The sequence below is a fragment of the Anopheles coluzzii genome, chromosome 2, assembly GCF_943734685.1.
Source record: "Anopheles coluzzii chromosome 2, AcolN3, whole genome shotgun sequence".
Classification (NCBI taxonomy): Eukaryota; Metazoa; Arthropoda; class Insecta; order Diptera; family Culicidae; genus Anopheles; species Anopheles coluzzii.
Window position 1 is genome coordinate 37,947,444 of NC_064670.1, and position 13,806 is coordinate 37,961,249.

The window sequence follows — 13,806 nt, forward strand, 5'->3', positions numbered from 1 at the left end:
GCCGTCACACCATCGCTGCCGTCCCAGGGAGCGGCACAGCAGCAGCATCACCACCGCGTCATCGCCATCGCGGTGAGGGCTGAGAGCAGCAGCAAGCGCTGCTCAGCCCACCAACATCGGGGTCCCCACATCTTGGCAGCATCGGCCGGAAGGGTTCACCACCCCGGTATTCCCTTAGTGGAATACCCCCGCGTCAGTTCGAGCCCTTCGGTATTAAAAGGGGGAGATGTTGTGGGCAGCCGTGCCGACCCCTGGACTTGCCGTGGCAGTTGCGCTGCCACCGGTCAACGTCCAGGAGGACGACAGTGTACACGCACACTGTCGCACATTCTAAGCAGTGCAAGGCAAACAGGCAGATGGTGTAAGCTACTCTGTCCCATTCAATAACACAATTTTCGCCTTCGATTAGCAACTGTCAGATTTGGCATTGTTTGTTTTTTTGGGAAAAAATTTGCAAAAACAAAACATTTTCAAACACGTTTCTTTTTTTTTCAAGCAATATGCAGTATAAACCATACATTTCAATAAATCAAAACATTAATTTTGTTAATTATAAAACAACCACAAGAAACCGTGCCGAATCCGACCGTTGTGCAATCGAAGGAGAAAATTGTGTCATTTAGCGCTTGGCCACAGAGTTGACAAAATGTTGAAAAAATTTTCAACTTTGTCAAAATTGCTTGTCAACTGCAAAAAAGAGCTTTTCTCGTGGCCGCACCAAAAACATACACAAGAACGACAAAAAGCTCCAACATCTGAAAATCATCGATATTTTGTTTAAGAAGCACGAAATAGGTACATAAATCAATTAGAATCATGCATTTTAGCACTATTATCGTAGCAATGGGTCACAACTGCGCCAAATAGTGGTTTGTTTACGCTTTTTCGCGGACGTCAAATTTTGTCACTTTTTGTCAACTTTTGTCAACTTTTTTTCCTGGCTGCTCCAGGTTACAAAATTTTGACCAAAGCTCAAAACAGTGACAAAAGCTCACGTTTTGAAAAATTTGTCAACATTTTGTCAATCTCATGGCCTTTCGCCTATTGAATTGAACAAAGTAGCTTACGCCATCTGACGTGTGAGCAAGTGTTAGACAGCGGTATCTATTCAAAACAAACATTATTATAAACAAGAGGACAGTTGTTTATTGGACTGGTAAACCCTGTAAGTGTTGCGTTATTTCGTTTATCAAATCCGCGTTGATTCCGTTCAGCTACTCCCTATGTGATACTCGGCCTCAGCACCATTTTTCGATCGAAAAAATTCGATAGGCGCTCACGAAAAACTGACAGTATAACTATTTCTTTCATACTCCTACATGAAGTCGATTCCCATCGAGTTCAGTATTTAGTTTAGGCTAACCAGTTTTTTTTAATATTTAACAAATATTTTTTATCACCCAAAATATTGAAAAAGAACCAAAACAATTACCAACTTGCTTTTACATAACGTTTTTCAAAACCATTAACCTTGATTTATGGCATTTTTCTGATATTTGAAAAGTTTCCGCAGCTCACTGAGTTGCGGATTTTTCGCCATACAAAGCGGAACGATCGAATTTTTGTAGCATAGTTCATTTTGCTCGTGAGTGTCATGGTATACCAGTTTTCAAAAAGACCAGTAAAATGAACACCTTGGCGGCGAAATGAGTGTCAAATGACACCAAAATGACAGCCGGATCGATCGAATTTTTTCGATCGAAAAATTATGCTGAGGCTGACTGTCATACGTCGAGTATCGCTGGTAAAGAATCTTGGTGTGTGGCTGGACGAGAAGTTGTCCTTTAATGCGCAAGTTTATCATTTCATCAACAAGGCAAATAGATCACTGGGACACTTGCCTCCAAAACCCGCGATCCCATATGTTTGAAGTTTCTGTTCTGCTGCTGGATCCGACCTATCCTAGAATACACCGCTGGTGTTTGGTCTCTTCCAGGCTCGACAACAATGGCCAGGCTGGAGAGTGTTCAGCGTAAGTTCTCTCGAGCAGCTTGTTCGACGCTTCCTTCCCGGTTCTCATCATACCCTTGCTTCTTGGGTTACTCCCCATTAAAGAAAGACATTCTCATATCCATGTAAGTTAAGCTGTTCTGCTAAATTAACTTGATATCACATCCCTTCTATCCGCCACTCGTCTATACGTCTTCGAGACAAACCTTCAATGCCTCTCTTGTCGTCTTCGAGACAAACCTTCAATATCTATCCCACCCCCAAAAATAATTATATCTGCTTTATCTGAGTACACTCGAGAGGATGAAATGTCTAGCAACTGTATCAAGTGTAATATGATACTTTAACATAAAGCAAAAAGACCGAGACGGCATTCTTCTGAAAAACTAAGTTTCTTTGTCACAAAATCCCGCGTCGCAAATTACGTGGTCACAAAATTCACGTTTGCAAAATCCAAAATCTTCGCTCGGAAAATGCAAACCTAAATAATACAACCACGCATGACAACCTCATCGAAAGCATACAGTTAGCCTCTTAGCTGCACTCTGAACTGATCGACTACAGTCATGGCATTCTTGTTGAGGAAAGTTACTTGGCTTCTTTCTATTGAATGCTATTGCTCAATGCTACTTAAAAATTATATAGAACACAGGTTCATCACAAGTACAAGACAAACAAAAGAGGGTAATCTTTAAAATGAATAAAATATAAAATCTATTTTAGAAAAAAAACTCACCCATTTATACGCTTACTACAACACATCAAAGTGAGGCGAGTGAAGATTTCGATAACAGTTTACACGTCTCTCCACTCAACCACACATTATAAGACGAGACCGTTCCCGCCAAACCTTTACCGCATGAATATTAAACTGCACTACCCTGCCAGACCCTGTTTTTATTGATCCCCCGTGCCTCCATCAACCGCACAACCGATCAGACATCGCTTTACCAACACCTACAAGGGATCCCACTGATTTCGAGGTGCTTTAAATGCAGCCATTACTCATTTAACAGTTTCCATGATTAATGGCATTCCAACACGGCCGAAATTTCCAACTTCACCAGTGGGGATGGGGAGGGGGGGGGGGTGTTATCCAACGTGTTTGCACCATCAACGAGGGCCATTCCTTCTTAATCTGATCCGCTTTGCTACGCCGTCACTATAAGATGGAGAACGCCGCGTTTTCGCGACCCGCGCGGAGGGTAGTCCGTCGGATGGCACAACATAAATGCGCTTCTTCGGCCGGACAGACACGATGATCTCACCCAGAAAGTCTCCTCCCCGGTCCATCTTGGGCGGGCGGACTGGATACGGCCCTTTCGGGAAAGAAATATTCCACCATCATTAGGCGGAACGTGCCCAGAAAGGGATATTAGTGTCGGTAAAGGAATAAACGACTTAATTTACGCTGTACGATGATGTTTGGCGGGTAGGTAAGGGTGGGCTAATGGTTTAAGGGAGGGCGAAAACGGGGAAACGTTCAAAAGACGAGCATTCTAGTGCAGTGGCAGGGATGCGTTATGTTTTGCTCTACCATACACAACAGAATATTCTTAGAAAACGGCATCATATTTGCAGCAAGGCTAGGATCAAAGATCTGCAACGCAGACTTGGAATGCAAAACTACGCTCCCAAGCGTACGTATTCGATGAACAGCTGTTGTGTTTGACAAGATCGGCGTGATACGCCACATAATCGTTTAATGAAGCCTTTGGAAGTGCACAACATAATTGCCATCATTGACTGATAATTATTGCTCGCATCCTCAAGTGATGGGTGATAAAAATGAGTTAACGAACGGTAATTGGTAAATTTAGTCGTAGTGCTCAGTGAACCGCAAAATTAATTAACATCTAACTGTCGTTTTGCGGGATTTTTTTTCGCGTAGAATGCATGCAAGTCTTTACAGTTGGAACAGCAGGCGTTAAGTCGCAGAACCTTTCATCAGAATTGCTTATATATGGGGATTAGATTAAGTGATTTTCGAATTGAACAAATCGGTCGTTTGATGAAGCGGCAAATCAATTGTCGTAATGTAATGCAGGTTTTTTTCCATAAAGGCCACAATAATCGCTTAAACATATAATTTCATTTCTAAATGATGTTAACTTCAATCATGTGAAAGGTTTTCCTTTTCGTAGTTAACATTAATTTACTTAAAATTACAGCAATAATATAATTTAATTACCTGCTTACAGCATAACTAAAAAACTGGTTGATACATCTCTCATAAAATGATATAAGAGTTTAATAGGTCAGCAGACAAGAAAAAGATGTATCAAATAAAGCAAGGTCATAACAAAAACAAATTGAATTGAAAAGTTTCAACCAGACCAACACCGTGATTAGAAAAGTTTCCATCACCTAACGAAATCAATTTATCCGTACCACGCTGTACAGTAACACACTTTACACCCATTTTTATCATCACCCAACATTAACGCTTCAACATCCGTCAGATGCTGTGTACCCTCCCAACGCCCAACCTTCCCTGCGGTCATGCCCACGGGTTCTTATCTTTGCTGCACGCCCATAAATTGATGGCCATTCGATTAAGATATTAACGTATGGCCGCTTTTTTGCCATGGTCTCCCGCTTCATCCCCCCCATTGGCCTCACCAGTCTGACCTTACGAGCCTTCCCATGTGGCTTTCGCACTGTAAACACGATTCGCCTTCGAACCATCGTATCTCGCTGCACGTATAAAAACACACACACAAACGCAGTAAACTAAACGGCGTTGAAAGGATGCTGTTACCTCGCCCCATCTCGAATCTGAAACATCCGACGCGCCCATCAAACTTTTCGATAATTTTTGCTGATTACTTTTTAATAATGTCGTAAAAATTCATATCTGCTCTTTTGGCGCCCCGGTGTTTGGCCCAACCGTACGACCAAACCGGGGACACATACACACCAACACACACACACATACAGAGCAATCCATCTAAACACTCGTACCCATCGAACACGTCGTCATCCTTCGTTTCACGTCGACAAAGCGAATGACCTTTGGCGGTGGGTCGAAGGTGGAAATAGGACACCCTATGACACCGGCACGTTGTATGGGATTGGTATTGGTTTGAGGGTTTTCTTTGCACACATTCAGATGTGCGTGTGGTTCATATAAGTATAACAAATAAAGAAGTATAACAGCGACCGTTACACATGTAAGTTACACGTCAAAAAGTAAACAAAAATGTTAAAAAATAGTTCAGCTTCACACACAAAAAAATGTCAGCCATCCCAATTTTCCAACAGCTGTCAGGAAATATGTTTCTACACCATCTATTTCTAGCCATACCTCAACCAGTTTGCGCTGCACTACTGCAGGAGTAGATTCGAAATTTCAAACTGCCTACTCATGCACAGGGATTTCTTCATCATTTTCGACGGCTCATCAACGGCCCGCCGCAACTGTCAATCTTTGCCAGCTTTGCCAGTTGACTGAACCATTAATTAGTACTTCGAGAGAGAAATGGGGACGATCGATACGTGTGTGCGGAAAGGAAATAAATCAAACTATGCCCTGAAACCCGGAAAAAGGCTCGTAAGAATATGGGTGATGATGTTTGACACATGACAAAGAAAAAGTACAACACAAACGAACCGAACCGAAAAAAGGCGAACCAGCAACAGTACCAATTAAAAGAAAAAAATGAAGAAATTGAGAATATGGTGGAAATACGATTGCCGGCTCCGTATCAAAACTGGACGTCGGCAACCATCGTACTGGCCGGCATCTTCCTCACCCACCCCTGCTCTGCAGCATTAAATTATTCAATTATCGATTTGCAACACGCGGGTGGGACCGATTCAGTTCATCGGTTCGAATCAATTGGTTGAATTCGTGGTCCCGGCCATAAAATTAAGTTGTCTACATTTGTAATGATTGATTGTGTTTCGAAACGTACAAAAATAGCAACCCGCACGAGGGAGAGGAGAGAAGAAAAAAAATCCCGCAGCAATTGCAAAACCGCGCTCCGCGTAGTATAAATTTGCAACGCTTATCGAAGGGCGATCGCGAACGGGATGATTGACGCGTGCAGTGGTGCAACCAGAGTGGAAAGAGCAGTCTCCGATATGGTAGCGAAAGAAGAAGAAGAAAAAACACACGCACACATTTACCTCAATTACGCATACTCAATGAACTGGTGCCGTGGTGTTTATGGGTAGAGTATCATGACCGGTTCGTGGGCTGTTGATGAAGTTGCATTTTACAGTCCAATAAATGGGAGCAGTTTCGATTACTTGCTGTCGAACGGGCTCATAAGTGGATGAAATATGGACAGCAAAACTCGAATTACATCAACAGCAACCAAATATGTTAAGGCTCTATAATTAGCTTTTAAATCGGTGAAGTTTTGTTCATCGCCGTTTTGTTCATCTGTGCTGTCTACCACGCGTTAGACTATAATAAGTGTTTTCTTTTTTTACAGTACACAGTAATAAACGCTTCAGGTAAAGTAACATTGTAAAGCATGTCCAGCAATCCCAACCGTGTCAAGTTTTCGATCTCATTAATTGTTTCCGTTTATTTTCATTCTTATTCCCATATCTATTTTCACTAACTGCCACGATCCCTCTTTCCGTCTTCCATCACACAATGGCAATACATGTATCTAATGAGATGTAAAAACGCCCCTATTTAACTGCGAGCATCCCTCTCTTGCCCTCCCTGACCGTGCGCATCCTTTGACGTCAGCAGCTAAATGATAAATATGCTTAATTATCATTCAGTGGACATGGAGGAGGGAAAAAAAAACTGGGCCTCAATCACCAATAAATACTCCATAAAAATGATAAAAAACCTTCCCCACAATGATCGAATATGCCAGTTGTGTGCGTGACCAACGTTCCGTTATGACCTACTGCTCCAAGGGGTTAGGTGACCTTTACACCCTGTTCGCAAGTTGGTGGCCTGGTTATCCTGGTGGAGACGCCTGGTCATCCTGGTGGAGACGCCTGGTCATGCACTAATTATTTCGTACTTGCCATTATGGATCTGAGCGTTCGTGAAATGCTTCCCATGACCGTGATGACCTAGCGCAAAAGCCATGTAACATAATCATCACTTGTAACGGTGCCATTTACCATTTTCCATTTGCAATCAACAATAAACTATTCTTGAGAGATGTATTTAGAACAATCGCTATCCAAAAGCGTTATGAAATTGTTGGAAGGGTATTTCCACCTAATTTACTACTGACTAATATAATATACTACATCGATTGTTATACAAATGGAAAGTAAATAATTATTGTATTTTTTTCTGATATGCATTGTTGAAATCTTATTTCTAAAAAATATAAAAATACATAATGAAAAAATATGGCAGTACATAGACAACAAATAAACACAACTGAAATGAATGTCAAACACGAGCCTGCATGTGATTTATGTAAACTATGTTAATTAATTATTAAAATACTTTTTTAATTTAAAAAAATAATAATGATGGTATTACTTATAGGGTTTAACACGATTTATTGGTTGGGTAATTTTTTGGTTCGTCTCACGATTTGATGATCGTGTCTCATAAATTTTTAGAACGCTCCCACAATTTAATGGTATCATCCGAATGGATGTCAATACAATTGAACTAAAAACTTCTGGGTTACTCCCAAAATCAAAATCAAATCAGGAATCAAACAAAAACCTTGGAAATCCCTGAAATAGCATTTTTGAAATATCAATAACAACAAACTATAGAAGGACTCATTATATACAATAGTGATGGGTAAAGTTGGCAAAAATCCGGAGTCGACTCCGATCCGACTCCGATAAAATCGGAATCGACTCCGGAAGGTAGGTCCGCTCTGTAATATCCGGAGTCGTTTGGAATCGTCCGGAATTGCCCGGAGTTGTCTGGAATCGCCCGGAGTCGCCCGGAGTCGATGACGTCCGGAGTCGCCCGGAGTCGCCCGGAGTCGTCCGGAGTTGGAGTCGTTTGGAGTCGAGTGGAGTTGAAGTCGTCTGGAGTCGTCCGAAGTCGTTCGGAGTCGCCCGGAGTTGGAGTCGTCCGGAGTCGCCTGGAGTAGTTCGGAGTAGTTTGGAATCGCCCAGAGTCGTCTGGCGTCATCCAGAACCGGTGGCAGACGAAGTCATCCGGAGTCGTCTGGATTCGGCCGAGGTCTGCTTGTATAGGAAGTACACGCGCAAAATGAAAGACAAAAAAACACATCGAAAGGAAACGTCTGATCACAAGCACATTAAACCACACTGCTCCTATAGACTACAGACGATTCGGACTCCAAAAGACTCCGGACGACTCCGGTCGACTCCGGACGATTCCGGACGACTCCGAACGACTTCGACTCCGGGCGACTCCGGACGACTCCCGACGACATCGACCGATTCCAGACGACTCCGGATGACTCCGACTCCGGGTGGATCCCGTGATTTCATTTCGCCGGAGTCGGAATCGGACTAACAATAGTCGGAGACGGATCGGAGTCGTGGGCGCGCTCCATACAGCACATCACTAATATACACACATTTTTTTTCCAGAACATGTCAAGCATCTAAACCCTGAATTACTTACTTATCCGACGGTACGACCGCTTGGCGGTCATGTGTTTGCCTGAAGAGTGTCCGAAACCGCTCATGGTCTCGCGCCTTCGTCTGCTAGTCCGTTATATCGGCCTTAATGGCGGCCTTAACGCCTCTACGCCATCTTGCCACCTCTGTTTGGGCCTACCAAGCCTCCTCTGGCCTTGTGGACGGCCTAAAAAGACTTTACGGGCTGGGTCGTCCGTTTCCATGCGTACAACATGGCCACCCCACCGGAGCCTGGTGAGCTTGATACGTTGCACGACAGTGAAGTACATCTCGTATAGATCGTCATTATAGCGGCTGCTCCATTGTCCTTCCACACATACGGCGCCAAGTATGCTTCTGAGCATCTTCCTCTCGAACGCGGCTAAGAGAATTTCGTCAGATTTGGACAAAGTCCATGTCTTAGAGGCGTATGTAGGTACCGGTAATATTTAGGAGCTATATAGCCCCAGTTTCGGCCGTTGCGACAGGTTCTTTCAGGTTAACTGATTTTTCAGGCTGTAGAAGGGCCGGTCTGGTGGTACAGTCGTCAACTCGTACGACGTAACAACATGCCCGTCATGGGTTCAAGCCCCGAATAGACCGTGCCCCCATACGTAGGACTGACTATCCTGCTATGATAACAATAAGTCACTAAAAGCCAAGCTCACTTCACTAGTAGGTACAGGCAGGCCTGGACCGACAGCGGTTGTTGTACCAAAGAAGAAGCAAAAGAAGAATAATGACCGGTTTAAGCCGGTTTCGTGGTACAGTCGTCAACTCGTACGACTTAACAACATGCCCGTCATGGGTTGATGATGATGATAAGTCCCACCTCTTACCCCAACACAGGTTTGAGAAGGACGGAAGTATCTTTACGATAATATTACTCTAAGGTAGTTTTTGAATAAAATAAAAATATACGAGCAAGTGGTGGCATCGGACGTCATTCAAAAGAATCCACAAAGTCATACACACACCCAAGACGACCGACGTAGTTTCATCAAGAAAAAACGGGTCAACTCCATCGAACACATCAGGACATAACTGCGACATGCATATGGTCAGTTCCACTGGTGCCACACCGGCTCCAGGGCACTACCTTCCGAAGCAGCAGAACCTAATGTATTGAAAATTATCAGGACACACTGCAACATGCATATGGCCAGTTCCGCTGGTAACAACGATGGCACCAGGGCACTACCTTCCGATGCAGGAGAACCTAATGTATCTGGAATTAGCCACTTACAATCATCATTGAGTGAATCTTGCTGTGACCTCCCAGACATGCAGACAGCAAACTCCCCCAAACTAAATCCGATTGTCCACTTGTGCGCGCGTGTCTCAAACTTATGTTGTATCTTTCTTATATAATTTTTCTAATTTGTTTTCATATGTCAAGAAAAATCTTATCATCATCATCAAGTTCATGATGACAAGTGCAGTTGTACATAACATAGTGACATAGGACTTTTACACAAATATGATATTACACAGTTTGTTTAACATATGCCGCAAATCTACGTTTGAAGTCTGGCAAGTTACTCGCATTCTTGATTTCTCCGGGTAATCTGTTGTATAATTGAATCCCCTTGAAAAACAAAGAGTTTCTGGCACCATGTGAAATTAAGTTGGGAACCCTCGACTCATTTGCTCTGCGTGTACAGTGCCGATGAACGTCAGATCCTCGAACAATGCGTTCCCCTAAATACCCTGGCAAAAGACCCCCCAAAAGTTTAAATATAAAGGTCATGGTTTGATACACAATCCTCTGCTCTACAGACATCCACTGAAAAATATCTAGCATAACAAAAGACGACGTACGTCTGCCACACCCTAATGCAAACCGCATAATACGATTTTGCAATCTCTGAAGCCTTTTAAATTGTTCCTTATTGCCAAGAAACAGAATCGACGAGCAAAAATCAAAATGTGGTGAAATCAGTGACTTATAGAGGTTAACTATCCCAAAAAAATCGAGATCTTTTGCCAGCCTACTAATAACCCCATACTTTGATGCCACTTTAGCGATGACCCAGTCTATGTTAGTGTTGAACTTCAATCTGTCGTCTAAAATAACCCCGGTTCAAGCCCCGAATGCAACGAGCTACCATACGTAGGATTGACTATCCTGCTATGGGGGAAAATCAATAAGTCACTGAAAGATAAGCCTATTAGATTTACCGGTAGATCTTGACTGATAACGATTGTTGAGCCAAAGAAGAAGGAGAAGAAGAATGACCGGTTATACCGGTTGGAATGGTTATGCTATCATATGCGGCTTTGAAGACAATTAAACCAACTAAAATCGCTTCAAGTTAATTTCTTTCTCAATTATCGTTAACACAGAAAACAGTAGCGTCGTTCATTGCCAGAGATTGCCACTCGTCAAAATTTATTCCAGTTAATAACAAGATGATTATGCCAGCGATGGTATGGATCACTTTCATTCCCAGCCTGACACAGACCTGTGTGCTGTCAGTACACCATTTGTTTAATCTAATACCATTTCGTTCATTATTGCAATTGTAACACCATTAAAAACTACGGGCAAAATTATTAATATAAGTATACTGCACATCGCCCTGCTAAGCGCAAAGCGTGGCTTTGGCGAGAGCGGAATAGCGAAACAATGACTTCAAAAGGGAGATACGTGATACGCAGCGTTGAGGCGAAAGCAAATGAGAGGGTGTTTTAATCTAAAAGTCCTCCTCCACCCGACTGTTTACAAACACGATAATAATTGATCATCCGCCTTGCATTTGCTAAATCAACGTTTGGCGTCTAACACTCTAAATCAACGACTACTAGCAGTACGTGTGTATACTGTGATTCGAGATTACAACGTTTCTAGAAACCATTCGTCATTTTTTTTTTTGCTTTGTTTTGTTATCTTCACTTTTGTAGATTATGTGTATTAAGCTCTTAACGATGCATCGTCAACCCGAAAACCATATTTTGTTTGTTTTTATTTTGTGAAACACAACACTCTGTGTGTCTTGGCTTATTCTAATGTACGCATGACTGATAGAAGCACAAAAATCTCACCAGAGGGCTCTGCCGCACGGCAACTGTGTCTTCGCTAGCCGCCGGCGGCAAACAAAGCGTAATGGAATGTTACCGTCGAGCAGAGAAGCCATCGGTAAAATGGGAAAACCTTTCCGGAGAGCATGTGCCTGACGAAAGCTCAACTGCGAGCTTTCAGCCGTTCCGTTACGAGTTTCTGTAGAGATTGTACAAAAGTGTCCATGTTTTTTGTTTTGTTCAAGCTTGTGTTAAATACTCAAGTTTTTATCTAAATCTGTAACAAAGATATAAAGTTTTTTTTCTTCTTTTGGCTATGTTCTGCAGTAAATGGAGGCGCCTAGTAGTATATCGGTATAGGGAAATTTATACTGCTGCATCGCAAAGCGGTTTTCCGTCGGTCGATTGATCGATAAATGTATATAAAAGAGTATCAAATAGCGTTATCTAACATGTACCTTGCATATGATTGCTGTGAAGCCACCTAACGTGCTTAATTTGAATTATTTCCTGCACTTTCCCCACCATCACCATCACCACCTTCCCTGGTGTCCGAAGTGGTCACCGTGGTAAGTGAACGCTTGATAAGAAACCATGAAAGTAACAGCTGTACCAACAGCCCAACAACGATCAACATCAACGTCTTAACGTTAATCGACGAAAGGAATGCCAACGGACCGTCAGCATTGATCTGCTGTCTTCGAGGCGGCGCCCAGTGTATCTTGTCCATGTCCAGCTGCAGCTTGACGAGCTTTTTGGAGTGCTCCTCCAGCTTTTTATTGATATCATCGAGCGTTTGCATGATTCTATGGCAAAGGGAGAAATGCAAAGGTCAGCGCCAACAATCAACTCACCGGTACCGCTTAGAACGCTTACCTTGTGCTTGAAAGTACGGTGTCATGGTCGTTCGAATGACTAGAGTCCGAGTTGGGATCGTTCAGATCCGGCGTCGATGTGTTGGAAGATATCTTCCTGGATTTCATCACGCCCGAGCGATTTTTGCGCAGCGAACCGCGCGAATCCACCTGCAGTATGTTGAGCGGATCCGTGCTGACGACCGAAGCCGTACGCACCATCGGGGCTTGATGCCGCGTCTTCGTTTGAATGCGATAGTTACTCTCGTACTGCCGCAGATCGTTTCGCGGATCCCAGGGCCGCAGATCCGCAAACTTGTAGTGCCACTGGCCTGTGACAAAGTCCTGCTGGAACAGCAGCGGCACCCACTCGGTGCAGGTTGCCTTCCGCTCCTTGGCCGAGATGCGCTGCGCCTCCTCCAGGGCCGTCTTTTCCTCCGTCGCGCCCACCTGATCATCGCGATGGATGGCAGCCGAGACGTGCTGCCAGAGCCGTTCCGACTCGTTCATGCCCTGCGATTCCATCGGCACGGTAAAGCGCTTCAGCCGCCGGTTTCGTATGTCCGGCGTGGGATTGAACAGCACCGTCTCTTCGTTGGTGCGCGAGTCCTTTATCCGTATCTCGCTATCCCAGTGCCCGTTGATGGTCGCCATCGTTTCCTTGCCGAGCTTCAGCTTACCTACGACCAGATTCGTGTACTCGTTACCTCCCAGGAACGGTTTCAGCTTAAACTCTAGCTCCGTTTTGTAGCCCGTGTTTTCGCATTCGATCGAAACTTTACCACCCAGCTCCATCGACAGCGTCCCCATCAGAATGCCCTTGCAGTGCGCGTACGGTACGGCCAGCGTGTAGCTTTCGCCGCGCGGCAGCAGCGTCAGCGTCGCCACACCCTCCAGGATGGCCGATGTGCTGTTGCCGTAGAATTTCGACTTCGCCAGAATGCTACAGCTAATGCAAAATCCGTCCTGCCGGTTGGTCACGTAGAACACGGACACCGGCGGATGGTGGGACACCTGTTCGGCGATGTAGAACGTTCTGCTCCCGTTCTCATGCTGCCAGTAGCATCGGAACGTTTCGCCCAGGATAGGATTGTACGGCTTTTTCAAGCCCTTGGGCTTTTTGTAAAACCCAGACAGATACCACTGAACGACGGTTTTCATGCGCGTAAACGGATCGTCTTCCAGCACAGCCTTCGACAGTATGTCGGCATGGTAGTACGAGTCGGCCAGTTTGTCCAGAAACGAGCGCGGTTCCAGTATGAACGTTGGTAGCACTACCTTGCTGAGATCCATCCCCGGGCGGACCTGCTTCACCAGGAACCAGATTAAACTCTTATGCTCCTCCGGTAGCTCTTCCACCTGCTCGCCAGCCTATAAAAGCAGAAGAATGTTTTCATTTAAATAGCTCAATTAACAGGGTGATGAGTAGTTTACTTAC

At 44.1% G+C, this 13,806-nt stretch overlaps 2 protein-coding genes across 7 annotated transcripts in view; one reads left to right on the forward strand and one right to left on the reverse strand.

Moving 5' to 3' along the window:
• Nucleotides 1-13,806, forward strand: part of LOC120951499 (uncharacterized) — a 188,187-nt gene that overhangs the window by 127,744 nt on the left and 46,637 nt on the right. The gene's annotated exons all lie outside the window — the stretch shown is intronic.
• Nucleotides 10,855-13,806, reverse strand: part of LOC120947378 (oxysterol-binding protein-related protein 8) — a 37,980-nt gene continuing 35,028 nt past the window's right edge. For all 6 annotated transcript variants that reach the window (XM_040362648.2, XM_040362646.2, XM_040362647.2 and 3 more), the window contains 2 exons: nt 12,391-13,739; nt 10,855-12,320 (listed from right to left, as the gene is read on the reverse strand). In XM_040362648.2, the coding sequence (XP_040218582.2) occupies nt 12,008-12,320; nt 12,391-13,739 (1,662 nt within the window). In that variant the 3' untranslated portion in view covers nt 10,855-12,007. The remainder of the gene's footprint in view (nt 12,321-12,390; nt 13,740-13,806) is intronic.